A 27,067-nucleotide genomic window follows, 5' to 3' on the forward strand; every position below is an offset into this window, starting at 1 on the left:
GGTAATATCACAGGAATTCTAAGTAATAAGTAGTGCGAAAGGTGCTTAGTTCAAGTAATGCCTGCCTCACTGAACCCACAATGTAATAAGAGTAGTTTTGGTCATAAGTCTGGCTGGCTGTATCCTGAGAAAACCAGTCCAACATATATAGGTCTGAAATAATTTATAATGATTAAGTGAGTCAGAAAAGTATTTTAAAATCTTTTGACAAGTTCTGTGTTATTTTAAGATAACAAAAGGCAGGCTCATAAGATTTAAATTGATAATTGGTGTAAAGATCATGCTACTGATGATAACTATTAGCCTGACTTTAATGCCTACCCCCCAAACTAAGTGTTTCTACAACTTTAAGATGACATAGCCTGAGCTTAGTGCGGTAGCGGTGTCTTCTTCCAACCTGCCACAATGCCTACTTGATGAACACTTTAGTAGCTGGTGTACCCAAGGCTGCTGAAGAGACAGGAGTGATGAATTCTTGAGAAAGTCTGAAAGCTTGAGTCTGATGACTCGTGTAAAAGAATAAAGCTGGAGTGTGAGTGATGCCTCTGTCCTAGGGCTGCATTGACATATTACAGTCCATCAAACTATCATCACCTCTGAAATGTGGTGTGGTGACACCTCTCCTAGAAGGTTATGGTGATGCAGTGTAAAGATGGTACTGATTTCAGGGTCCTTGAAATGATATTAGGACGGGTGCATATATTCCACTGAAAATCAGCACAGGTGCTGGAACAATGTGTACAGTCGGAGTGCTGAGAATCACTGACCCAAACTGCAAACCCCATGTATGATGAAAACTACATCAAGTGAAGGCGTGTGGTAGCACCTATGAATTGGGATGATTCTGGGAATATTAGCATGGGAAGCAAAACTCCCTACACCCGATATAAAATCGAAGTCATCTTCACATTCAATTGAGAAGTGCAGTACAGTGCACCCCGGCTCAAACTACAGAACCTTGCGCACAATGCTCCCTATTGAGGCAAGCTGCTTAGGGCTCAATAGGACTACCATTCCCAGCATGCAACCCTCAAATGGCGAGAGGAAGTGGTCGCGGAGAAGCACTGCATGCTGGGATTTGTAGTATCTCCGTCCCGCCCTTGGGCCGAACGGCTCGGTGAGTCGCCTGCAGCCGGAAGCTCTGAGGGGGTAGTGGGAAGGCTGGCGCTGGGGAGAGGGGCGGGGTGCGGCGGGATTTGCGGTTGCCAGGAGCCCGCTGCTGCCTGGCGGGGAGCGCTGCAGCGCGCTCTGTGCAGGGAACCTGGGTGCGCTGGGCCCGCCAGCAACGGATCCGCCACCGTGGGGGCCCGTAGCAGGTACCGGGGTCTGCCCCGGCCGCGGAGCGGAGTGTGCGCGCGCGCCGGGGCCTGCGGCTGATTCCGCGTCTCCTCCCCCCGCCTGGACCTGAGGGGCCGCCACCTCCGTAGGCGGGAACCCTCCAGAACTCCCTCTGCCTCACCGGCGTGTGGGGGGGGGGGAAGCCGCCGGCGTCTGACTTTCTCCCCATCCCCCCCTCCAAACCCCCCCCCCCCCGCCCGCTGCCCCTCGGTGTCAGCTGTGAGGTGTTCGGCGCTGGATAAAACGGGGCCCAGTCCCAAGAGGCGGCTGTAGCGGAGCCCAGGCTCCGGGGGAAGGTTTGAGTTGAGGGTGGGAGGAGCTGAGTGCTGTTCTTTTGGGGGGCGGGGAAGGCAGCTGCTTTCTGGGGCGGGGGGTTAGAGCAGGTGGACCAACCAGAATGAGGGGTTTGAATGAAGAGAGGGTGGGGGCTGCGTAGAAATCAGGAGACTGAAGCTTCAGGGAGGGGCTTCTTGGACGAAGGCAGTAACAAGAACGAGACAACCCAAAGGAGAGAGAGGACTAACATGTCTTGTGAGTTTCTTGCGTGGCTGTGAATTTTTAATTTGGACGGGGGCTGCCATATCAACATTGGTGGTGGTGGTTTGTGGTTGAACCAGTTTTATCATTTGTAGGGAATTTCCAGTTTCCATCCAGTTTGCAAGAGAGCCTGAAATTGAACATAGGCATTTGGGTTCTGCAAGGAGAGCTGATCTGGTAGAAGAGAGAGGTGATAGACAGCTGGCCCCCAATAACTTCTTGACCCCTAACCATCCTGAAAGCAAATCAGCACACAAGACCGTCACCAGCTGAGATTTTTTGCTTGGCTCAGTAATTTTTAGTACAAGTAGAATGTTATGGAGACTCCAAAAACAATCAGATTCAGTGACTCAAATCTTAATTTCCTCCTGCACATGGTTTGGGGGCTTTTGCTGAAAAGCCCACATTCTTCAGATTGGGTTATTTTTATAGCAGTTCTTCCTATCACTTAGTGCAGAAGGGCAGTGAATTTATACTGTGGAAAAAAGCAATTCTGTAAAGATGGGGAATAAGCAGTTTTGCTATTAGTAGCAGAATTTTCTTATCTTTTCTTTTGTTCTGAGCTCAAATTGTTGAGCTGGGGGGTCTTAAGCAGAGCCCCACTGCCTTCAAGGTTAATAACTTACCAACCCAGGAATGTGTTTGCTAATTTTAGGTACATCATCAGTAATTTACAGTAATGTAACACTATTTCTGTCCACAACTTCCAAACTTTGGTGTGGCTTTTCCCTTCAGTCTCAGAATTGCACAAATTGTTGTACAGAAGATTAAGAATACACTTTGTGATTTGTATCTCCTCCTCCCCCCCAGTAAAGCTGTAATTCCAGCAGTGATAACATTATCATCAGGATGCTGGAGTAAATTGCACCTGTTGGTTATAATGCCATTTTAGAATTCTAGTAATCTGTGGGGATTTTTAATAACCATATTTAATATCTGTGAGAACACAAGTCAAATAAATGTACTCATGGGTTTGGAAGGAGGATTTTGTGTATTAGTGGAGAGATGGGATAAAAAGTAATTTTAAAAAGATCATCAAAGATGTATTGCCCCCATTCTTTATTTGTTTAACCTTGTGTTCAGTTAAACAAGGTATATAGACTTTTGCAAGTTTTAAATCTGCCATGGTGTTAAAAATTCTTCAGGAACTAATTTTCATGGGCTTAGGGTGTCTTCAGGTTTCACCAATGGAATAATTATATCAATTCCAAATGTAAATATCAGGGCATGTAATTAAGTGCCCTTCTGTCCTCACTAGTGCTTCTCAGTCACCTGTAGTGAAAATGATTGTTACAGGTGTTTGATTAACTACAGCACCTGCAAATATGTCTTTGCCTTCTATTGTTAACTTAAGTGACTTATTTATAACAGTGCATTCTGTACTGTAAATCTTTATCATGGTACATCATAATTGAAGGGAACCATATATTCTTGTGATGAAATCATTATGATTTATATTGAGCTGCCTGTTTCTTTACTCACTCGAAAAAGCATTCAATGGAGGGTGATTTTTTTTGTAAAACAATACTACTGCATTCATCTTGCACTCATTGAAGGTGAAAACAATACAGGCAGTCCCCAAGTTATGTACAAGATAGGGACTGTAGGTTTGTTCTTAAGTTGAATTTGTATGTAAGTCGGAACTGGTACATATTGTAGGGGAAACTCTAGCCAAACATTTCTCCAGAGCTCAGTTTTATTCTCCCGCACCTCACTTCCCTCAGTCCTTTATTCTCAAGCTGAGGTGTCTGCTGAGAAAAGCCACTCTGCGTCTCCCTGGTCTGCTGAGGGGGGGAGGGGGGCGGCGGGCGCTAGCTTCGCGTCTCCCTGGTCTGCTGGGGGGAAGCAGCTAGTGCGGGGTTGTCTCACCCCGTTTGTAAGTAGGGATCTGATGTAAGTCGGATCCATGTAACCCGGGGACTGCTTGTATAAATCTTGTTAATTTTCTAAATTATTAGTTTTTAAAAACTTCAGGGTAGTTGATGCAAACTATCATCTTATAGCAAAGATAGTTTGAGCCAAACCATATTTACAATGTTAATTTGTTTTCCCACATTACTTGAGAGAGAATCTCTTTTCTGACCCTTCACCCTCACCAAGTAACAACAGCACTGCCTCCCACATATTTTAGGCACTAGTCTTTTTTTTTATATTGCACTGCTAAGGTTGTAAAGCATGGCTCTGTCAATGGAGAACTGTGTAGGGCAGGGATAGGAAACTTGTTTTCAATCAGGAACTACTCACCTGCAGAAAAATCAGTCAGGGACCACACAAAAGGAAAAAAATGACCTCACTACTGTACTCACCTGCTCCCAAGTGAGAAGCACAAACAAATGGAAAAAAACCCGGCTCACTACTAATCTGCTCCCAAGGTGGAAAATAAATAAACAAACCCAAGAAAACCCACAGTAAAAACCCCTCACTTACACTGGGTGCGTGTTGCCTTTCAGTCCTGTGGGGGAAAGGGCACACTGAGCAAAGTTCCCCCTAAGCTGCCCAGCTGTGCAGCTTGCCATTAAGCCCCACAGGATATTTCTTCCCAAGTCCTGAAGCTGTTGGGGATGGTGGGGAGGAACCCCTCCCCACTGGCCCGATCACTTAGCAGCTGGAGGGAGCCACCCATCTAAGCATGAGCCTTAACCTCCCCCACCCTGCCCCACCGTGAATCCCTCCTGCACCCCAAAGCCCTCATCCCTGGCTCCATCCTGAAGCCCATGCCCTCAGCCCAGAGCCTATATACCCTCCTGCACGTTAACTCCCAGTCCTGAGCACCTCCCCAAACTCAGTGTGCCCATCCTGCACCCCAAACTACTCAGACCCTGCACTCCCCAGCCAAAGCCCATGCACCACAACCTTCTGTCTCTATCCTGAGCCCCTCAGCTCCATCCTAGAGCCTGTATTCCCAGCTAGAGCCCTCGTACTCCTGCACAGCAAACTTCTGCCTCAGCTGTGATTGCCCTCCCACACTCAGGACTGCCTATCACATAGTTTTGCCATATGCAGTGGTCTGAAGGTGATGTGTGACACATCAGCTCCATGCTGCATGTCACCTCCACATTGGTACACACAAGAAAATTCGTTTTGCTCAGGAGTGGGAGAAATTTGAGGGAACACTGTTGCTGAAACTTGCGGCTTTTAGCCTGCAACATGAAGACTTGCTGCAGGCCAGATCATGTTTAAACTTGTTAAGCTTGCAGGCTGTAGGTTCCCCATCAGTAGTTTAGGGTAACCAGGGTTACAAATGACTTGGTACTTCAAAGCGTCTTCTTTGGCAGCTTACGGTGCCAGTCCTGCTCCCGCTGAAATCAGTAAGGTTGTGTCTAGACTGCATCCCTTTTTCGTAAAAGGGATGCAAATTAGACACATCCCAATTGCAAATGAAATGTGGATTTAAATCCCCCTGCTTCATTTGCATAAACATGGCTACAGACTCAGAGTTTTGCTATTAACTTCAAGCCTTTTATGAGACAGCAGTTTCTTAGGGACAATATAATTTGGGGTTGACTGTAGCACAGATTGACAAACAATATGTATGAGGGGGGTTGTTTTTGGTAGGAGAGACAAAAACATAACTCGTTAGAAAACACATTTTTTTCTAATTCTGCAAGCCAAGATTGTTATGCATATTGCTGTGTTTCTTATTCTTAACAGTAATATTTCTCTCTGTACAGCACAATATTAAGATGGAGGACTATGAGAAGTTCTGTGAAAAGCATCTTGCCAGGATCCAAGGAGAGTTGATTCAGGGAAAAACCTCTTCATCTTCTCAGCAGAATATATCATTTATTGAATTCCATGGCATTCCTGTGTTGCCGCCTCTGGTAAGATTTCCTTGTTGTTTAAGTGTATTCAGAAAAGGAGAGGACAACCATTTTTGTTTAGTTATTTCTGTCTAGATTTGATACGACCAACTTTGCGTAGCACAGGAAATGCCTGGCGGATGGATAATTTTTTTCTTCCATTCCTGCTATGCCCATTGATCTAATTTCTCTAACTGATGTCTTTCCTCACTTAATCGTTTTCTACTTCTTTACCATATCTATCCTAGTATATCTACTATATATTTGAGAGAGTGAGTTTGTGAGCAAATGAACAAGTATGTCTGTTTGTCCATCTGTTTGTTCAAGAACTCCTAAACAGTAAAAGCTAGGACCACCAAATTTGGTATGCAGCCTCCTCTTACAAAACTTAAAGCAAGGTCAGGGTTTGTTGTGCATAATGGGGAGGGAGGTGTAGCTGAAGCGCCCCTCCTACCTGCCAGTTAATATGGGGACACATGGAAACCATACAGAAAAGAGACAGACTCACCAGGCAGGTGAAAGGGGCTATTCGTATGGGAACATTGCTGGCTGTTCCACTTTGTCAGGGATCAAGGGGAAAGTGCACAGTTGGCTGCATTCCTGAATCTGACTCGGGAGCGCAGGGGACAGACACACCTGGACCTGCCCCAGCTGGGGGACATGCACCACACTCCCGGCTGTGCCCAGCTTCTCGCCTATCACCAAACTGCTGCATTGAGAGAGGGCTGAGGTAGTCCTCCCTCCCCAGCTTGTTGCAGCCTGCTTACTGAACCTCTGACTCCTAGTCCGACCCCGGGGCAATAATTTAAATGGAAAACCCCCCAAAAAATTGAATTTAAAGAATTGAGGCCACTCCCTACCAACCACTGCTCAAACGTAAGGATGAAAGAGATTAACAGTTGCTCATCAAGGGTAATACCCTCGATGCCTCTCATTCACATATTTAAAACCCACAAATATTCCCCACTCCATGTCTCATTTTGCACACAAAAATGATACATACAATGTAAAATAAACAGAAACAGCAGATCATGACATGAAGATTGATAGGTTACATGAAATAATTTGCTCTGAGCATTTTTCTGTTATGTATATTCATGTCGATAAGTCCATTTCATAAAGGACAGAGGGTTCGTCACACTGCCCATGTTATTTTAAGAGTCGTGCAGCAGCACTCACCAGTCGCTTTCCTACTGGAATAGAAGGTGCTTGGTGGCAGCAGCAGCTGGTGGTCTGGTGGTTTCCTGGTGGCGGGCAGCTGCCCTTTTGCTCCACCTGGAGCCAGGGTGCATGAGATGAGGCTGTTCTGGTAAGGCTGCCCCAGCTGGACCAGCCGCACCTCTCATGCCTCTGCTCCAGCAAGAGTAAAGTAGCAGCCCCACAAGGCCCATTCCGGTGAGGCTGCCCTACCTGGAATGGACTTCATGTGGCTGCCACTTTACTGCAGCCGGAACTGGGACTGCCTGTGATGCTGTTTTTAGTATCGAAGTCTCGCAGGGCCAGGGACCATGATACTAAAAATAGCACTATGGCCCCGGCTTCAGCCCACACAAGCTGCTTTCCACGTCAAAGGTAGAAAGTTAGGGAAGGGACAGAGGAAGAACAAAAGGGAAGGTGGGGGTGAGGAGAGGAAGGGGCTTGTGCTGAGGGAAGAGGAGAGGGGCAGGGTGGAGGAGAAACAAAGGCCAGGAGGACACAATCAGGAAAAGGGCAGGAGGAAGAAGGGGAGGAAGGGGACAGTGTGATGCCCCCATTATGCCTCCCCTTTCCTCTCTCAGCAAGAGGGAGGAAGAGGAGAGAGGAGGAGTAGGTGCCAGGAGAAGAGGGATTGAAAGGAGGGATGGGCATGAGAAATGCAAGGGATGGAGCAAGTCATGTGTGAAGGCACAGAGGGACATGAGGAGAACTAGAGCAGAGGATGGTGAGGGGGTGGGCACTAGGGAGAATGAGGGCAGGAGCAGTGAGGGAAGGGGGAGGCATTGGGAAGGTGCAGGTGCCAAGGGGATTGTGGTGGTGAAGCAGAAGGGCAAACATGTGGAGGGGAGGGACGGGCACCAGAGGAGAGAGGCAGGGCAGATGGATAGGAGGAGATGTTAGGAGGGAGTGTTGGGAGGGGTAGCTACAGGTGATCAGAGTGGGGCTAGAGGAGGAGTGGGCACAGGGGGAAGAAAAGGGCGGGTGCTGAGGTCAAGGAGGATGAGGAGGAGGGCAGGTCCCCAAAGGGCTGAGGGGAGTAAGAGGGACAGGAGCCAGGACAGCAGGGGAGGGTGAGAGGTGGAAAGCAGCAGCAAGCACCAGGGGAGCAGATGGGGTGAGGGGAGGGGAGGAGACATGGTAGCAGAGGGGAAAAGGGAGAGGTTTATAAGATATTTATTAATAACTTCTTGAATAAATTGACTCAGGTAGATGCACAAATCTCTAATATCTATATCTATACATATAAATATATATTACTACAACAGCACTTTAATTTCAATTAAAAATGCTTATTTGCCAGTTATTTAACATTATTTGGGTTTATTTAAAATATAACTGGATAATAAGAAATAACACTCTAGGAAAACACTAGGAATAATTGAACATTTTTAGTCAACTATTTTTAAGAGAAAATGGGGTTTTCCAGTAAACACATTTTTTCACTAAAAGCATTTGCTTTCAGCAGTAAGTTTTGATCTTGGAAAAATGAACCATCAAAAAATAGAAGAATTTTGTTTTCAAATGCTACCCTGGTGCCTCAGTTAGAGTGGAGACTGTAGCAGTGCAGCCCAGGAGCTAATGGGGGCATATAACACTTGAACTACAATTCGTACAGACTACTGGGACATTATTTCTGAATCAAAATTTTTGTTTCTAAATAAAAATTTTCAGATGGAAAATTTAAATTTTGCATGGAAAATTTAAATTCTGTCAATTTGCCACAGAAGAAAACCCATTTCCAACGAACTCTAGAAAATACTTGGGGTGACATGTTTTAGACCAGGGGACACCAACCAGTCAATTGTCACTGACAGTTGATTTCGAGGCAGTGTTCCCAGCTCTCCTCAATCTTTAATGAGGAGCCTGCACTAACGCTACAGCCTTCCATCTCTTGCAAAATTGGAGCCAGCACCAGCTTCCTGCGGGGTTGGAGCGGGAAAAGAGGGAGACAGTTTTTTGCCTTACGTCCTCGCTTTTGTAGTTTGAAATATGAATGTAATATCTATTTAAGTGAGGTATAAAATGTACCTATTCCAGCATTTTGGAAGGGAATAAGACCTACTATTCTGAAATATTTTGTCCACGTCTAAAATAAAACAAGAAGCTTTTTAACAGTTGAAAACGTTATGTATGTGTGACAGTTTGTACATTTTTAAAAAAAATATGTGGAAATATGAAAAGCAATATAAATGTTATAGCTTAAACATGAGGCTGAGTTCAGATCTGTTTGTTTTATTTGATTTGGCTTGAGACCAGTTTTTGCAGATTTTTTTTTTTTATATTCTGTTTGAAATTCATGTAATTAGAAAAAGGAATTAAAATGCCTGGTTGTAACTCAGCATAAGAGATTAAATCATTCTTTTATAGCACCATATCTTTATTTTATCTAGCATCTTAGATTAGATATGCCCTGATCATTTGAAGAAATATAGGTGTGTGTAGCCATGAGATTACACAAAGTGTTTGCAAAAACAGCATCAACGTTTTTATGTGAGTTAATGTAAAGACAGTATTATTGCAGCGGTGGGCAATTACCGACTTGCTGGCTAGACACAGTTCACCAGGGTTATCCCCTGGAGAGCTGCCACCACTTTATTTGCTTATGCCTCCACAGACATGGCTTCTGGAAGCTTCCATTGGCTGCGGATCGCTGTTCCCAACCAGTCGGAGCGGCAAGAAGCAACACATACCGGGACACCACTTCTTGCAGCTCCCATTGGCCAGGGAAGGCAATCCATGGCCAACAGGAGCGTTAAGTAGCTGTACCTGTTGCAGGTAAATAAAGTGGCAATGGCCTGTCAGGGACTAACCCTAGCAAACCAGTTGTGTGTTATTGCCCACCTCTGTATTATGTGATGATGTAGTATAAATAGAATTTAGCCTAGTAACTTCTTTTACTTCAGCAAATGCTGTTTTAGGCCAATGAAAAGAGCCAGAAGACAGTAAATAAGAGCAGGATGAGTGGTTTATAGGGCATTGGAAGGGACTTCTATATTTGGGTCTGAAATTCACCTACCGTATGAAAAGTCATTGTGAAGATCTGACATCACAGCAATTAGCCAATACTTACAAGTAGGAAACTGGGGTGAGAGTAGCCATATAGGGTATTTGTGCACTTTGTATTCACTATTCAAACTCTACACAGTTTGGTATGGAAGGCTACTCAGCAGTAGGTCCATATGATCCACTGTTAATTGGACCCTGTAAAGCTAATTCTCTGAACTTCATATACATATGCTCCAATTCTGGGGCTTCATGTGAGTTGAGCAAATGTTCCCTGTTGTGTTCAAAAAGCTTACCATTAAAAAGAGGCTAATCTTTGATGTAGGGATATTAAAAAGGAGGTAATTGGCACACTGGCTTCTGCCTGCTGCCCCCATGGGTGGCAGCCAGCTCCCCAGGAGCGGGGCAGAAGCCTGCATGTACCTGTTAACATTAACAGATAAGCTTGGGCTTATTGTTAACCGTTTGTTTACACTTTCCCATCCCTACTTCAAACTGCATAAGATCTCAACAAACATACTATCCCATTACAGATCATGTTTTAAAAATATTTCTTATTTAATTTTGCTCTTTGATAAAGAAAATAAATCACCCATACTTTGATTTGCAGCTGAGTCTTGAGAGAAAAAAGGAAATGCAGCAGGATAAACAAAAAGCACTTGATGTAGAGATCTGGAGACAGAATTCCAGGAAAAGAACTTTACTGAATCGTGTTCAGGAGATCCTGGAAAACATGCAGGCAAGTTGGTGCAAGGTTTCTTAATTGTTATAGAGAAGACATTTTCATGAACATTCTGAGGTTCATTGAAGGCTAGCAAGTTTCCTAATGTAAACTTGCAATTATTAGCAGTTTACACTCTTTAGGCCAACATTTGCTAGTAATTTATATTTTATGAGCTGCTGAACAATTACATAGAATAAATGCAATAGTTTTAGATATCGGTATTTAGTTTTCAATTGTGGGCAATGCACACTTTGGCATTTGTAGATGTCAGTTTTTGTGATACACTATTGTTTTCATAATGCCATTTAAAATAGCTAGCTAGATTTCATTGAAACTGACTTCTACAATAAAAACTGTTAGCATTCTCCCCCCATCCCTTTCCTGCCCCAAAACTGTAGGCCAGTAAGTAAACTTTGCGAAATAAATAACAGTGCTGGTGTATGCTTTGGAATTTAGATTGTAATTCTGTTGTTTTCTTGTGCAATGATGGGACTGTCCTCAGGGGTTAGACAGGCAAAACAGTTAAATAGGCTTATTATTAAGAACATCATAGTTTGCATTTTTAGTAGGAAATAATAAAGCCCTTGAACTAACCCACCAGCTAAATGAATACTGTTTGCATTGTGCTCATTAAGTTTCATCACTAAGGTGGCATATGTAATCTATTCAGCTTCTTGCACTGTTTACTAGTGTGTGCATGGAGACCATCACCTGACTTGGGATTTGATAGGCAGACCAGGAGGATATGTTGGGAATACAAAAATAATGGTTTGTTTTCTTCTAGACCCCCTGCAATTACTGGGCTGGTTAATAAAATTGGCAACTTTTGTTCTATTAGGTAAATGCCCCCTTGTCAATAGCTGTTCTGTTGCCTATATCTAACAAGGACTAAGAATTCATACAAAGTGGCAGATAAAACTGAGTGTTCTATGCCTTTTTTTGACAGTTGCTTGACACAGAAGAGTTGATATTTCTTAGCTCTTTTTATATAATAATGAAAATCAAAAAGGTTTTCTTTATGCTGTAAACATCATCGGGAATTGTATGCTTTCTTTTGTGTGTGTAATGCATCTCAATTGGCATTGGATTAATCTGAGTTGAAGTACTGTATATTTAGCATTAACATTAAAGTTATTTGAATTACTTGTCTAAATGCTGATATTGAATTTATGAAACTATTAAAAAACAGTATTCAGGACAACTGTCAGTCACGGAATTACTTTAAGAATATATGTTCAAATATCCCTTTTCCTTTTAATACAATTTTATCACATGTTTGGCTTAGTCAGAAGTTTTTATCAAATCTTAAAATATATTTAAGATGCATTCTCCTCAGATAATCTTTGCTAGTTGTAAAGGTCTTCTGCATTGTAGATTAGTGTGGGTGCCGTAGGTCCATTCTGTATAAACTGGAAAATTCATGTTGGATTAGAGAGCAATCTAACTTTATAGAACAGATAGCATATGTACTTACAACTCTTCTGTTTTCTAATTAAGATTATTTCACTGAAATGATAAGATAATTTTCAATTTTTCTTTGCAGGTCAGAAAAGTGTCCAATCAGAGTGATTTGAATCAGAGGGAGGCTGAGAGCAGTCATTCTAATTCAGAATCAAAAGCCTCAAATGATTTCACAATGCTGTCAGACATCGATTTGCCAAGTTCAACTGCATGCAGTGGTACTACAGACCTTGGGAAAACATTGGAGATTATGCCAGCAGACACTGATATCCAAGTTAAATCAAGTGGAATAGACTCAGTTAGGGGCACAGAAGAACATATTCCTCCTGAACAAAGTGAGAACAACCTCTCAGAAAATATTTCTTGCCTTGAGGTTACGTTTCCTGATAAAACACAAAATATGACTACTACAGGTGCACATGTAAATAAAGAGCATATGGAGATGCCACCAGCTGCTGAGGAAGTACCTGATCCTTATGTAATGAGTCTTCAGAATCTTCTGAAAAAGTCCAGGGAGTACATAGAGAGAGAGCAAACCAGACGTAGCATGAGAGGTAATTCAAAAAGAAGTTTTAATGAAAGTAATTCAGATAAAGAAAATGATGCAGTTAAATCAGATGTCTCTGGGAAAGAGAGAGTAAGGTTTACAGGCAGGAGTTGTACTGCTGTGACACTTGATAAACCAAGTCTTAATAAATCAAATATTCTACTCCAAGGTGCCTCTGCCCAAATAAATAGCATAAGTACACCAGCTTCACCCAGTTTCTCTAAAGTGGATATACCTACAAGAGCTGGAACATCCCCAGTTTTGGATTTGGATTCAGATGAAGAATTTAAAAACACTTGTACCTTTGATCATGACAGTAGTCGTGTCAGAAGCCTTACTGGTTCTTATGCCAAATTACCTAGCCCAGAACCAAGTATGAGCCCTAAAATGCACCGAAGACGTCCAAGACCTTCATCAATGGGACATATAGTTATCAATAACCCTGTGAATGCCTATGAATTAAGTCCTAAGAACAAGGGAGGAGCAATTGACTTGATCATACAAGATGTCACTGACCAAACCAATGCATCTGAACCTGTGCCAAAATTCACTGCTGACTTCACCACAGCTTGTTCTAGCAAAGCTCATGTTGTCAACCACAATTCTTCAGAGACTTCAGATCATGTGTGCCAGCGTTCCATTAGTCAACTAGAGAGCAAAGGAGCAGTGGTATCTTCTGTAATGGACCCAAAGTTGGATGGTAGAAGGCCATACAAAATGGATAGTACTACTTGTACTGCAACTCCAAAATTGCTTGAGTCATGTGCAGCCAATCAGTCAGTGGTGACTCAAAAGCTAGTAACTATAAATGGAAACAAGGCAGTTAGTTTAGTAGAAAAGACCAAAAGTAATTCACCAGTGGAACTCAATAAATCTTATGATGTAGAAAATCCATCTCCATTACTGATGCAAAGCCAGAATAAGCATCAGCAGCTGGATACTCCAAATGTTTCTTCTGGAAATGAACAGTTTGTAGAAAATGGTTTTGAAAAAGTGAAACGTAGGCTTGATTTGGATAGTGCTAGTTCACAGAAAGAGAACAATCCATATATTTTATCAGTTGGAACAGAAGAACAAGAGAAGTGGAAGTTGCAAGACCGAAAGTGCCCCATAGGATCTGTTGATGGTAACAAGAATGAAACCTCAGGCAGTGGTACAAATGGTGAGAGAACATTTTTCTCTGGTCATCCTTTTTCAGAGTTGGAAGTCAAAGTTATTTTTAGTTAGAAATTTCAGTTTTAGAAGATAGGCCACTGTCTTTTATCGGCACCTTAGTTTTAGGATTATTCCCCTAGTTTATTCATCATTTATGCTAAAATGGCAGGATACACTTCTGTATTTTTAATCTACTGAACATTAAGTAAATAACAAACCAAGTTTCTGAAAGCTGCTACAGAATGATCAAAGAGATCTTCTGTATTTGAAAATTGCCTCATTTAGAGACAAAAACCTTATACCTCTTATTTGTTGAATAATAAAGGAGTATATGCTTAAACATTTTCATATAGCATATAGGCCAAGTCCACACTATGAGGGAAGGTTGGCTTTAAGATTTACATTTCCAGCTATGTGAAAAGGTAACTGGAGTCAACATTTCCATCAACTTCCCTTACTCCTCATGAAGATTAGGAGTACTGGTGCCAATGAGGATGCCCTCAGAGTTCGATTTAGCAGGTCTTCATTAGACCTACTAAATCGAATGCCGGAAGATCAACTGCCATAGTGTCAATCTTCCCGTAAGCGAAGACACTGTCATACCAGTAAAGGTATTCGTTTTCCTGTTATATAAAACATTTTGTATCTAATCCAATTGCTCAGAATCACTATTTGCTGCTTTAACCGGTCTTTCCTATTTGTATTACGAAGTTTTAATACAACTGTTTTCCATAGAGCAGTCTCTAATTAGATCAGAGAGAGTAAAAAAATGAAAAGCCAATGAACAGAAATGAAACAATCATGTCAATAAACATGTTCCTGGTGGAACATAAGGAGGAAAACTTAGTTGAAAAATAATGCAAAGACATTTTCATAAGAGCATGCATGGGTTTGTGGGCTGTGTGTTAAACATTCACCCAGTTTTAATCTGAAACCTCCAAAGAAACTGGAGAGATTCTAGCAGTACAGACTCACTGTGCCTGTAGAGCAGGGGCGGGCACTTTACAGCCTATGGGCTGGATCTGGTCCACCTAGCTTTTTGATTCAGCCTGCAGTCCCTCAGGTATGGCTCCCTGTCCATCACAGCCCCAAACTGCACATAGCGGTCAGCTGCTGGGGTCACGTGCCTCTAGACCTCGCACGTTCCTTGCAGTGGGGGAGAGACTTTGTGCGCTGCGCCAGCACAATCATTACAGCTCATAATCCATTCCAATGGGAACTGCAATGATTGTGCGAGGCGTGGGGGCAGCGCACACAGTGTACCCTCCTTACCACAGAGCACATGGTACGGAGAGGCTCATGGCCTCAGCAGCCAGATGCTTTGAATAGTCTGGGGCTGCGTCAGGCAGTGAGCCTGCCTGAGAGTCCCGTTGGGCTGCTGGCTGTGAACTGCCTATGCAAGTGCCTCCTGGCCAGAGCCTGCATCTGGCACCCCCCCATCTCCTCCCATACCCCAACTCCCTGTCTCAGATCACCACCCTCTCTTGCTCCAACCCTCTGCATCTCCCCCCCCGCCCCGCCAGATGCTGAATCCCTTCCTACACTCCTCTACCAGGTAAGAATCCTCTCCTGCACCCATGCCCCCTCCCAAACTCTGCACCACAATCTCCTGCCTGAGATCACAACCTCATTCACCCAAATTCTCTCTCAGACCTCACACCCTCTCCTGCACCACAGTCCTCTACCCGAACTCCCTTCTGCACCCAATCTCCATCCTAAACACTGTACTCCTTCTATAGAAAAATGGCCCGTGACCACTTAACAGAATCTTGGAGTACATCTCCATTAAAAATTATTGCCCATCTCTGCTGTAGGGGGACACACCTGAGGCATTTTTAATAACACAAGGAAAACCTAGTGAATTCCTAACTTTATGGGACTTCTAGCGTGAGTGAGGTGACAAAATTAAGGTAGAGCAGTTTTGAGTCCTTAAAATGTAAGTGAACAAATGCACACTACAAATAAAAATTTAAATGCATTAAAATATAAGCTGCAAGTAACTTCATTATTACTATGATTGGTGTTCTTCCAATTCAAGAATAGTATCATGTATGTCTGCTTAGTTTTTTACAGAGTTCATTAGAGAAAACTATCAGACTGAGCAGAATAAATGTTTTGTTCACTCAAGCATCTAGTCATGTTTTTCTCAGCTAGACTGCATGTTACCTCTTGAATCTGGGATTGGTCAGTGCTGTTTATGCCATCCCATCCATGGATATACTGATCTCACAAATGTGAATGCAAACATAAAGCACTTACGAGTAACTGCAATTCCATAAAAGCAATTATTCTTTGTACAGGTTGAACTTCTCTAATCCAGCACTCTCTTGTCTGGCAATATCTATGGTCCGGCATGAGATTAGTTAGCCAAATATCCACTTACCATGGGTGTGCCCAAGTTTCCCATGGTCCCATAAAGTATGTTTACAGACACTAGTACTGGCTCTCAGTATTCTAAATGTCAACTAAGAGCCTAATAAGCAGTGTAAGTGTGGGTAATGGTGCTAGACAATATTGACCTCCTATGGTTGGACAGATTCTCTGGTTTGGCACTGGTCAGGTCCCAAAGACACCAGACTAGAGAGGTTCAACCTGTAGTACATTATTGGGCATTAGCGATGCTGGCGTATAGTCATGTAAAGTGATTAACCAATAAGACTGGTACCAACATGCACTTCCTTCCCCCCCTTAATGCCTTTGATGTAAAGGCAGCAAGGAGGTGGGGAGGCGGGAGCTGGTGCCCATGGAAAGCCAGCTTTTAAGATGCCTCCCACAAGCACTGGCTCTGTGGAGCTGCCTGCCCCCCCACCATTCCTGGGCTGTTGCCTCTGATAGAGAGGCAGCAACATGGAATGTGAGGGGGGCAGGCAGGAGCTGGTACATGCAGAAAGCCGTGGAGCCACCTGTTCCCCCTCCCCCTTTGTTCTCTCCCACAGAGGCAGCAAGGGGGCAGATGGGAGCCGGTGCTCAGAAGGAGGCAGCAGCGTGGGTGAGGGGGGCAAGCAGGATGCTGGCATAGCCTGTGTCTGCAGGGACCTTGTCCATTCCCCCCCCCCCCACAGACAAAGTTCTGCTCCTGCTCTGCACTGCTGCCTCTGATAGACAGCTGCATAAGGTGGCAGGGGGCTCCCCACAAGTGGTGCCAGGAGTGCACTGGCTGCTGGCCTCACCCCTGGGGGACCATCCAATAATCATGTTGCGGTTACATGATTATTCAATTAAACAATATCTAAATACGTAATGGGCATCAGAAATAAAAGAAAAATATTTTACTTCATGTTTTGTGGCTATATCAACAGTGCTGAATAATGCCAGTGGAAGCTGTATTGAAAATATAGAGGTCTGTTTGTCTAGTGTGCAGGATACTTTAAAAAAGTAAGAATATATGACTACTGCTTTGTGATGCATGTATTTTTTTTTCTTTCCAGAAGATGACATTTTGAAAAATAAATTGTTGGCTTTTGAAGAAATGAGGAAGAGACTTGAAGAACAGCATGCACAACAGCTATCAGTACTGATAGCTGAACAAGAGAGGGAACAGGAAAAGTTGCAGAAGGTGAGGGAATAAAATAGGAAAATACTAAAATGAGGTGTTTAGGGTTAACTGCTCAACTTGCTATTTAAGTAAAAGTTAGCAAAAGAGACTGAAGCAATATGTTCTTTCTCTGCATATCCTACTCAAGACGAATATTTGTAATAAAACTGGCTGAATTTGTGGGAGCTCTTTGAAGAATATGTTGTGCAAAACCTCAGTTGAGTTTCCATTTCGGTTTGGCTAACAGCCAAAAAAACCCTCCTAAAACAAAAACAGGAGACTAGAACTACTCTGTTTTAGCGTAGAGATGAAAGGGTATTCCCAGGAGGGAGATGTATAATTAATGCATGCTTTCATATCAGATTTCAAAAGACAAGAGATGCAATGTGGAATTAGACATCCTGGAAAAACTAGACAGTTACTGCCCAGTCCACAGGTATTAGCTTGCATAGCATCTTGGAGCTATTAAAATACCCAAAAGAGAGAAGGAGCGAGGTGTACAGGCAGTCCCCGGGTTACGTACAAGATAGGGACTGTAGGTTTGTTCTTAAGTTGAATTTGTATGTAAGTCGGAACTGGTACATATTGTACCCCAGGTGTCCCCATTCAGCTGTTGCTGAAACTGACCAGCGGCTGACTACAGGAAGCCTGAGGCAGAGCTGCTTTGCCCCGGGCTTCCTGGAATCAGCTGCTGATCAGTTTCAGCAGCAGCTGACTTGAGGACACCTGGGGTAGAGCAGCTGGAGTGCTGCTGGGTTGGTCTGGTAGCACCGACCCTTGGCGCGGCGGGACCAACCCGGCAGCACCCCAGCTGCTCTACCCCAGGTGTCCCCAAGTCAGCTGCTGCTGAAACTGATCAGTGGCTGATTCCAGGAAGCCCGGGGCAGAGCAGCTGGGGTGCTGCTGGGTTGATCCAGTAGCGCCGCTCCTCGGCACTGTGGAACCAACCCGGCAGCCCCCCAGCTGCTCTAACCCAGGCGTCCTGATTCAGCTGCTGCTGAAACTGACCAGCGGCGAGAAAAGCCTGGTCTGCTTGGGGGGGGGGGGGACGTGCACTAGGTGCATGCCCCCAGCAGACCAGGGAGACACGGGCGGGTGGGCAGCGGGACCGCCGAGACGCGCCCCAGTCCCGCTGCCCGCGTCCTCCGCGGCTTTGCTCTGCGTCTTCCTGGTCTGCTGGGGGGGGGCCCCCAGCAGACCAGGGAGACGCAGAGCAAAGCCGCGGAGGACGCCGAGACGCGCCGCGGTCCTGCCGCCCGCGTCCTCTGTGGCGAGAAAAGCCCCGTTCGTAAGTAGGGATCCGACATAAGTCGGATCCACATAACCTGGGGACTGCCTGTATATATTATTTTGAAAAGGCTGAGCTGCTGGGTTTCTTATAGTATATTTTTTCCAGCACATGTGTTTTAAGAGTAAATATATTGCTTTTTACATGGAGATTAGTGGAAATTAAGATTAATTTTAGATCAGTGATTTTTTTTTTTTTCAATCTGTGGTTCATGGCTTTCTGGTGGGGATGTCTACAGACTATGCCTAAGATTTCCAAAAAGGTTTGCTCCTTCATATGCAATTTTTAGGGTCCACAAATGGCAAAAAGTTGGAAACTTCTGCTTTCAGCGGTAAATAGACTGCATGTGTTGCATTGAAGTTCATGCCAAGATATGATTGCTTATCAAAATGTATTTAAATTCCATTACATAGAATCAAAGATCTGGTTTTATTTCAGACTTTTAATCTGCAGGAGATTGAAGAGCAGGAGAGAAGGTTAAAAGGAAAGAAGAGCTCTACAGCAGAAAGAGAAATACCCAAAATGACCATTAGCAGTGGGATGGAACTGGAGTGGAGAAAAATAAGCGAAAGTGGCTTGTTAGAAACAATGCTGACTCAAGTGGAGAAAATCTATAACACAAACTCAAACAGCACTGGTAAAAGTTGGGGGCAACTGTTTATTAAAAGTTTACTGACCACTTTAAAACAGGATATACTAAATGTACTGTCTGGCTCATGATGACGGTAATGGCAACATTTCTGTATATTCACTGATTGGAAGCCAGTAGTACTGAAAGTTAGCACCTTACAGCTGTTTGGCAGTCTAAGTAAAATTCATCAGTGGTCTTAGCAGACTTGCATCCACTTTGCAGAAATACTACTGTAATAAAATTCTGAAAGTACCTTCCTTGATCATATGTCTTTTAGCTAAGACCTGGTATAGGTATAACTTTACTATCTGACATGTCTTCTACTAGGGACTTTTTCACACAGTAGTAGACCTTTTTTCACTTAGATTATGATATTTCTTATGTCACCTATATTTGTTCAGAATGTAGAAAATAGTGTATGTAACCAAAAGGAAAGTGCTGGCAGCAATTTTAGTCAATTTTACTATACATGGGCATATATATAGTAAAACCAAGAAAGATTTCTATTAGAGCCGTCAAGCCGTTAAAGTTAATTGCAATTAATTGTGCTCTTAATAACAATACTGTTTATATAAATATGTTGGGTTATTTTTCACATTTTCAAATATATTAATTTCAGTTACAATACAGAATACAAAGTTTGCAGTGGCCACTTTATATCTTATTATAAATATTTTCACTAAAAATAAATAAAATTTTTAATTCAGTTATACAAGTACTATGGTGCAGTCTCTTTATCATGAAAGTTGAACTTAGAAATGTAGAATGATGTACAAAAAATAATTGTATTCAAGAATAAAACAGTGCAAAACTTCAGAGCATACAAATCCACTTAGGCCTTGTTGTAGTTCAGACAGTTGCTCAGACAAATACGTTTGGTTACATTTGCAGGAAATAATACTGCCTTCTTCTTGTTTACAACGTCCTCTGAAAGTAAAGGCCAGGCATTCATATGGCATTGTTTAGATGGTGTTGCAAGATGCATATTCATATGTTCCTTCATGTTTCAACTACCATTCAAGAGGATATGTGTCCATGCTGACAGGTTCCACTTGATAATGATCCAAAGCAGTGCAGACAAGAACAAATTCTTTTTCATCATCTGAGTTGTATCCCACCAGCAGGTTGATTTTTGGTGGTTTGGGTTCAGAAGTTTACATGTTGGAGTGTTGCTCTTTTAAGACTTCGGAAAAGATGCTGCACACCCTGTACCTCTCAGATTTTAGAAGGTACTTTCAGAACCTGAAGTACTGGGTCAAATGCTGTAGCTAGCTTGAGAAATCTCACATTAGTACCTTCTTTGCATTTTGTCAGATTTGTAGTGTAAGTGTTCTTAAAATGAACAACACATGCTGGGTCATCATCCAAGACTACTATAACATGAAATATATGGCAGAATGTGGGTAAAACAGAATAAGAAACATAAAATTCTCCCCTAAGGAGTATTTAATTAACACACACTTTTTTTTTTTTTTTTAAACAAATGTAATCAGCATGGACACATGTCCTCTGGAATGATGGTCAAAGCATAAAGGGGCCTATGAATGTTTAGCATATCTGACACGTTAGTATCTTGCAGGGTAGGCTACAAAAGCCATGCAAATACTTGTTCTCGTTTTCAGATGACATTGTAAATAAGAAGCAAATAGCATTATCTCCTGTAAATGTAAGCAAATGTGTTTCTCTTAGCAATTGGTTGAACAACAAGTAGGACTGAGTGGACTTGTAGGTTCTAAAACAGGGCACGGAAGACCCATATCTTGCCTTGATCTAGCCTGAGATTCAGGGATTGGGTCCCCCCAGTGGTGTGAGCTGGCCCTCCAGTCATGTGGAGGGCACTGTGGCTGGAGTATCAGCACCGGCTTTCTGCAGCAGGGATAGGAGAGCCTTGAGCCTTGTAGTACTGATCAAGGCAAAATGCAGATAGCATCAAGTCTGTGAACCTTGCCCAGCAGGGGAAGGAAGCTGCTCTGTGCATGTCAGAGAAATGCTCTCAGCAGTCATCGCCACCCTGTCTCTCCCATTGGCAGGGAATCACGGCCAGTGGGAGCGGCAAGTGGGTGATGCCTGCAGAGAGTGCTTCCCAGCAGTGTGTGGAGATGTGTGGAAATCCTGTGTTCTCCCTCCCCGGAGCTGCACCAGGTGTAGGTGACCCTATCTTCTGTGCCCTCCTTAGCTAGACCCCACACCATGCTCTAGCGTCGTCCTCCTGCCCAGAGCCTGTATCTCCACCCCCAGCCTGCTCCTATACCTCCCTCCTGCCCAGACCCCACATCCCCAGCCTGCTCCTGCACTTTACCTCCCGCCTAGAGCCCACACCCTTATCCTCCCAGCCCGTTCCCTGGCAAACCCCTCCCACACACTGAACCCCTTCTTTTTGTCCCCACTCCGGAGCCTGGTATTCCCAAAACATCCACTAGCTTTGAGCTTCCAGAAAAATTAATTCAGACTTGGGGGAAGCCCTGAGCCTCAGCAACACCTCCCTCCCAATGGGGTTGGAACTTGAGGGGAGTGTCGTCTTTTTTTTTTTTTTTTTTTTTTTTTTTTCATGCTTCTCAGTTGAGGGCCACATCTATGAAGGTTTTTTGGTTTTTTTCCCTTCTTCTCCCCAGGTGCCAGGTCAGTGAGGACTGCAGGGTTTTGTGTTTGTGTTTTGCTTCTCACTTGCGTGAGAACCCCCTACTGATTTTTCTATGCATTATTGGCCCTGATCCAAAAAAAGTTCTCTATCCCTACTACGGTTTTGCATTGTTTTGCCTTTGATTTCAGTTATGTAACCAAAAAGTCTTCATTTCTAAGTTGCACTTTAACTATAAAGAGATTGCTACAGTATTTGCATAAGGTGAATTGAAAAAACCTTTTTACAGTGTAAATATTTTAATTTAAAAATATAAAGGGAGCACTGTGCACTTTGCATTGTGTTGCAATTGATTCAATTGCATTTGAAAGTGTAGAAAACCATCCAAAAATATGTAGTGTCAATTGTTTAGCAGTGAGATTACTTTTTTTTGGTCGTGAGTTAAAGTTCAAGTAATTGACAGCCCTAACTTTTATTTTAAAACCAATGCTTCAGCTGTCTGTACATTTTAAAAAAGCAACAAAAACACTGCAGATGTTGTCATAAAATATGTTTGTTTGTGGTCAATGACATGTAAGTATTTGAATAGTAGTACATAGGGTTCCTGTTTAATTCTCATTTGTTTAATGATACGTTCTGTTTTTGTATAGATTTTGACAACACTACCATGCCCGATAGTTTTGGTTCAACAAATGAAGCTCCGTTCTACCTCTGGGGACCATCAGTTAGTGGGATGTCAAAAATATCAACAGCCAGATCTATTAGGGCCAAAACCAGGTTGTCTCAGGTATGAAAATAAATTGACTTAGTTTATTTTGATAACTTAAAATCATAACTTTTGTTGGATTTTGTAGTAAAGCATAGAAAAATATCTTCTTCTTTTTTTTCTCTTAAAAGGTCTTTGGACCAGAGATGCAAATGAAGTTCAGTAAGATCACTGCCTTGGCAAAGGGATTTCTTACTCGTAGGCTCATGCAAACAGAAAAACTGAAATATCTTAGGCAAACTGTGAAAGTAAGGAAATAAGTGTAAAGATGTATTTGTATTGTACATTTCCCCTCCCTCCCATCCTCCTGTTGGTTTCTGCCACCCTCTTTTAACTGACAAAAAAGATGTAGACTTTTCTCCTGAGCACAAAACTCATTTTACTTTCAGTGTTAATTAATTAGGTTTACTGCATAGCTGTGTCTACATTGGCACCCCTCTCCGGAAAAGGGATGCTAATGAGACACTTCGGAATTGCAAATTCCACGGGGTATTTAAATATCCCCCGCGGCGTTTGCATTTACATGGCTGCCGCTTTTTTCCGGCTCGGGGTTATGCCGGAGAAAAGCGCCAGTCTAGACGCGATTTTCCGGAAAATAAACCCTTTTCCGGAAGATCCCTTATTCCTTGAAAGTAGGAATAAGGGATCTTCTGGAAAAGGGTTTATTTTCCGGAAAATCGCGTCTAGACTGGCGCTTTTTTCCGGCATAACCCCGAGCCGGAAAAAAGCGGCAGCCATGTAAATGCAAACGTCGCGGGGGATATTTAAATCCCCTGTGGAATTTGCAATTCCGAAGTGTCTCATTAGCATCCCTTTTCCGGAAAGGGGTGCCAATGTAGACACAGCCCATAAGTAATATAGTTTTGTCCTATTCAGAGTATGATTTTACTTCAAAACATAGTTGTGTTCATTATTGCATGCTTTGTGCACACACCACTTTATAGTATCCCAACAGTACCTCTTTCTGTGCTTTTTTGAAGTGACTTACAGACTGTGAAGCTGGATAATTTTTTAAACTGTTACTAATTGTTTAGAGTCAGGTTTCTAGTTGAAATGAACCTTGCATGGCAGAATATACCTTATGAAATTTGGAAATCTGTTGTCTTTTTTTTTTTTTTTTTTTTTTTTTTTATCTAATGGTATTTTTTCTGGATCCTGATTTAGTACTGAGGTTTCCTGTGTCAAATTTATGCTGTGATTTGGTGGCTTCCTAAATATTCATATAGTTAGATGCTAAAGTTAGAGGCATCATCTACAATATTCTATTAATGTTTGCGATATCCCTTCTGTGTCTGATTAATTTCATATGAGGAGAGGATTCTAAGAACATGGGAAGGGAGAATGGAAAAGAGAGAGGAATGATTTATCATTGTCATGCTTGTTGCTTGAGAAGGCAGCAATAGGAAAGATGATGAAACCTGATCTTACAATAAAGAATGCTAAATTACTTCTGCTTAGCTACAGGAGTAAGACTAAGGAAGAGATTGTCTAGAGGATTATAGTTAAACACATATCAGTTTAGTTACTCCTCGTCTCATAATCTCTCAAGTTTCAAGGAAAAGGATGGCCGAGATCAGATGTATTAATGGTTTGAGATTTACTTCCACTGAATGTGAAATAGAATGTACAATGCTTAATCTTTCTTTTTATTTTTTAGGATACTATGGAGTTCATAACAAATTTTCAATCTGAAGCTCCCTTAAAGAAAGGAACTGTTTCAGCCCAAGATGCATCCCTACAAGAAAGAGTGATAGCTCAAGTAATGTATATGCCAGGCTTTTACTCTATTACTTCATCACTCTAAAGCAAATGTATTTTATTCTTAGCAGAAATATCCAAAAAATTCAGAAGGGCAATATTTGAAATGAAAATTTTAACTATGACCATTTTCTGCTAATATTGGAGGGTTTTAAAGTTTCACCAAGATACTTTCACTCTGTCTTTGCAAAACACACTGCACTATATTGCTGAAAGTATGAAAACATTAACTGTGAATACTTCATGAAATTTTTTATTTCAGCTGCGAGCTGCGCTGTATGACATCCATGACATATTCTTTATAATGGAAGTATCTGAAAGAATGAATATCCTGCGTCATGATCGTGAAGTTCGCAAAGAAAAAATGCTCAGGCAAATGGTATGTTCCCAGCTTTTATCTAGTAAAGAAACACTTAAAACTAGGAATATGTATGCTACTGTTACTAGTTAGTTCGGTCCTGTATTTAAGTCCTCATGCAGGTGTCCCAACTTTATATTTTCTGTCTCTCCCTTCTCCCCCCCTCCACCAACTCTCTGTCCCCCCCCATCAGTACTGTTAGGCAGGTAGCTGGCCAGCAGCAAAACTTATCAGCAGTGAGTGAGGTGAGTCCAATGGCTGACAACGGAGATGGTTGTGCAAGTCTAGTGATGGGGCAAAGATGCAGCATATGGGACCAGCTGGTCCATCAGCGCAGCTCCCACTGCGTGCCAACTCTCCACCAGCAGGGCTCCATCTTACTTTGGGCCAGCACTGGCTGTGAGCTACAGTGGCAGGTGCTAGGCAGTGGCTGATTACGTGTCTCCTCTGTTGCACATTCATCTGCCCTTTATGTGCTCCCTGTCTTGCTGTCCCCTCCTTGCTTTGCTCCTCCCTCCATCTCTGCTGCTGCTTTATATTCCCTCTGGTGGAAGTGTCACACTCCCAGCACTGTGCAGAGAATTAGCCCCTCGTCAGAGTGTTCAGCTCACCAGCAGACTCGTTCCTTCCTCTACTGCCTCTGGCTTTCCCAGGGCACCAGCACAGCTAAAGACCCACCAGCCCAAGGTGTTGGTCAGGAGGAGCTGAGCGTTGCATATGCCAAAACCCCAAGTAGCACTGGCCACAGGGAAGCCTCTGTGCCGCTCAGCTAAACTCTGGAGTGGATTGGAAAAGTGATTTCCAGTCTGTTCCCACCCCAGACCTGCAGGCTCCACAGCAGCCCTGGGCAGGGGCTTAGTACCCACCCTCTTTGCCCTCCCATCCATAATCATGGGGTTCTCCCATAGGGAGCATGGGACTGCTACATCCCCTAGGAACCTCCCCTGATATTTCTTTGGTCAGGCTCTGTGGCTGCTGAAACCCTTGCAATCAGGCTCCCTGAGCCCTGATGCATAATATAACCTTGTGGGCAGGAAGGGGTTAAACCCTACTGTAGTCAGGAGAGGAGAGGCAGCTGGATAATGTCAGTGGCCAGCAGCAGCCAGGAGGTGTTAGCTGCCTTTTGACACTGAGTAGAAAGGAAGAGATGAGCTCTGCAAAGACAAAGGCTAGGTCACTCCTTCTCTGTGGCTGGAAGCAGCTCTCTTCCCTCCTGCATGGTGCCAAAAGCCGGCTTCTGGCCACATTAGTGTGTGAACCCTGGAAGAAATTTAGGGGTGAGGTATGTTACCTTGCACTTCTTCCCCCCATATATGTTGCCTTGGGAAGTCCTAGCACCAGGTACTGGGAGAGGTGAATCCATCTGAGGAGCCCAGCCAAGCATGGAGAGTGACTACAAGGGAGGATTGGTTGGTCACCTCCCTGTGTCAGGGTGGAGTACGGGAGTGTGTGTCACCTCTCCCCACATAAACCTTAAAGTATTAAAGATAAGCAGGTAAATAAATCTAATGACACGGTATTTATTTTTATCAGGGGCTCAGTCAGCTTGAACATTTCATTTGAACATTTGTATTGCATAGTTTTGACTGTAGTTGAACTCACTTGAATGTGTGTAATTTTATCAGACTTCCCATATGCAGCATAGGGAAATTTGGTCACCCTGTAGTTCAGTATCTTTTGCTAATGATTGGAGTAAGATACTATTTTTTTCCTGACCCAGTAAAATAATAAAAAGCTTGTTTTCAAAAGTTATCTTCCTGATAATTTTGTGGCTCCAGAAATTAAACGTGTTCAGATAGACTCCAATGTACAGTAGGAACTAGGTACCTGGATACTTTGTGTGTGTGTGTGTGGGAGGAGAAAAATTATGGAATTATTTTGACAGCAAGAAAAAAAGTGCAAATAAAACTAACTTCTTTCTTTGTTTTTGTTGTTATAAATACGAAATTATATCACCATATAAACTTAAAGTTGAATTAAATCTTTAAAAGGGAATTTTGTAATGAAAAGGGACAAATCTGTTAATTAAAGTGGGTCAAATGGGACAGCTGTAATAAAAAATAGTAGCAAATATTAATATCTACTTCTGTGTTTTTGTAGGATAAAATAAAGACTCCACGAGAGAGGGTGACACTTTCGACAGCTACACAGAAGTCTCTGGATAGGAAGAAGTATTTGAAGTGTGTATTTAATATTTCTTGGTAGAGAAAATTGGAAAGAAAGAAAGGAAGTTTATTACTTTGTCATGCACATCTTAATCTTTTAGCAAAATAGCTTCTTACGGATTTTGGAAGATGATTATCTTTACTAGGAAGATTTTATATGTGAGGTTTCCTGTCTGCGGAGGGGCCTGACAGGGCTGGAACAGCTCTGTGGCAGGCAGGGAACTGC

The 27,067-nt window shown here is 42.9% G+C and overlaps 1 protein-coding gene across 9 annotated transcripts in view; it reads left to right on the forward strand.

Annotated features, from left to right (window-relative positions):
• Positions 1–1,016: 1,016 nt before the first annotated feature.
• CCP110 (centriolar coiled-coil protein 110) overlaps positions 1,017–27,067 on the forward strand; it is a 39,230-nt gene continuing 13,179 nt past the window's right edge. For 2 of the 9 annotated variants that reach the window (XR_012896143.1, XM_075899392.1), the window contains exons 1-11: positions 1,145–1,869; positions 5,547–5,696; positions 10,486–10,614; positions 12,143–13,769; positions 17,191–17,318; positions 19,024–19,222; positions 22,445–22,581; positions 22,692–22,808; positions 24,218–24,319; positions 24,581–24,697; positions 26,777–26,856. Coding sequence is in view for 8 of the 9 variants with exons in the window: in XM_075899392.1 (XP_075755507.1) it covers positions 5,559–5,696; positions 10,486–10,614; positions 12,143–13,769; positions 17,191–17,318; positions 19,024–19,222; positions 22,445–22,581; positions 22,692–22,808; positions 24,218–24,319; positions 24,581–24,697; positions 26,777–26,856 (2,774 nt within the window). In the remaining variant the exon portion in view is untranslated. Of the gene's footprint in view, positions 1,118–1,144; positions 1,870–5,546; positions 5,697–10,485; positions 10,615–12,142; positions 13,770–17,190; positions 17,319–19,023; positions 19,223–22,444; positions 22,582–22,691; positions 22,809–24,217; positions 24,320–24,580; positions 24,698–26,776; positions 26,857–27,067 lie in introns of those variants that run through there. The other 7 variants (XM_075899388.1, XM_075899393.1, XM_075899389.1 and 4 more) reach the window with 7 other exon arrangements.

This window comes from Pelodiscus sinensis, chromosome 16 (genome assembly GCF_049634645.1).
Source record: "Pelodiscus sinensis isolate JC-2024 chromosome 16, ASM4963464v1, whole genome shotgun sequence".
In the NCBI taxonomy this organism is placed as follows: Eukaryota; Metazoa; Chordata; order Testudines; family Trionychidae; genus Pelodiscus; species Pelodiscus sinensis.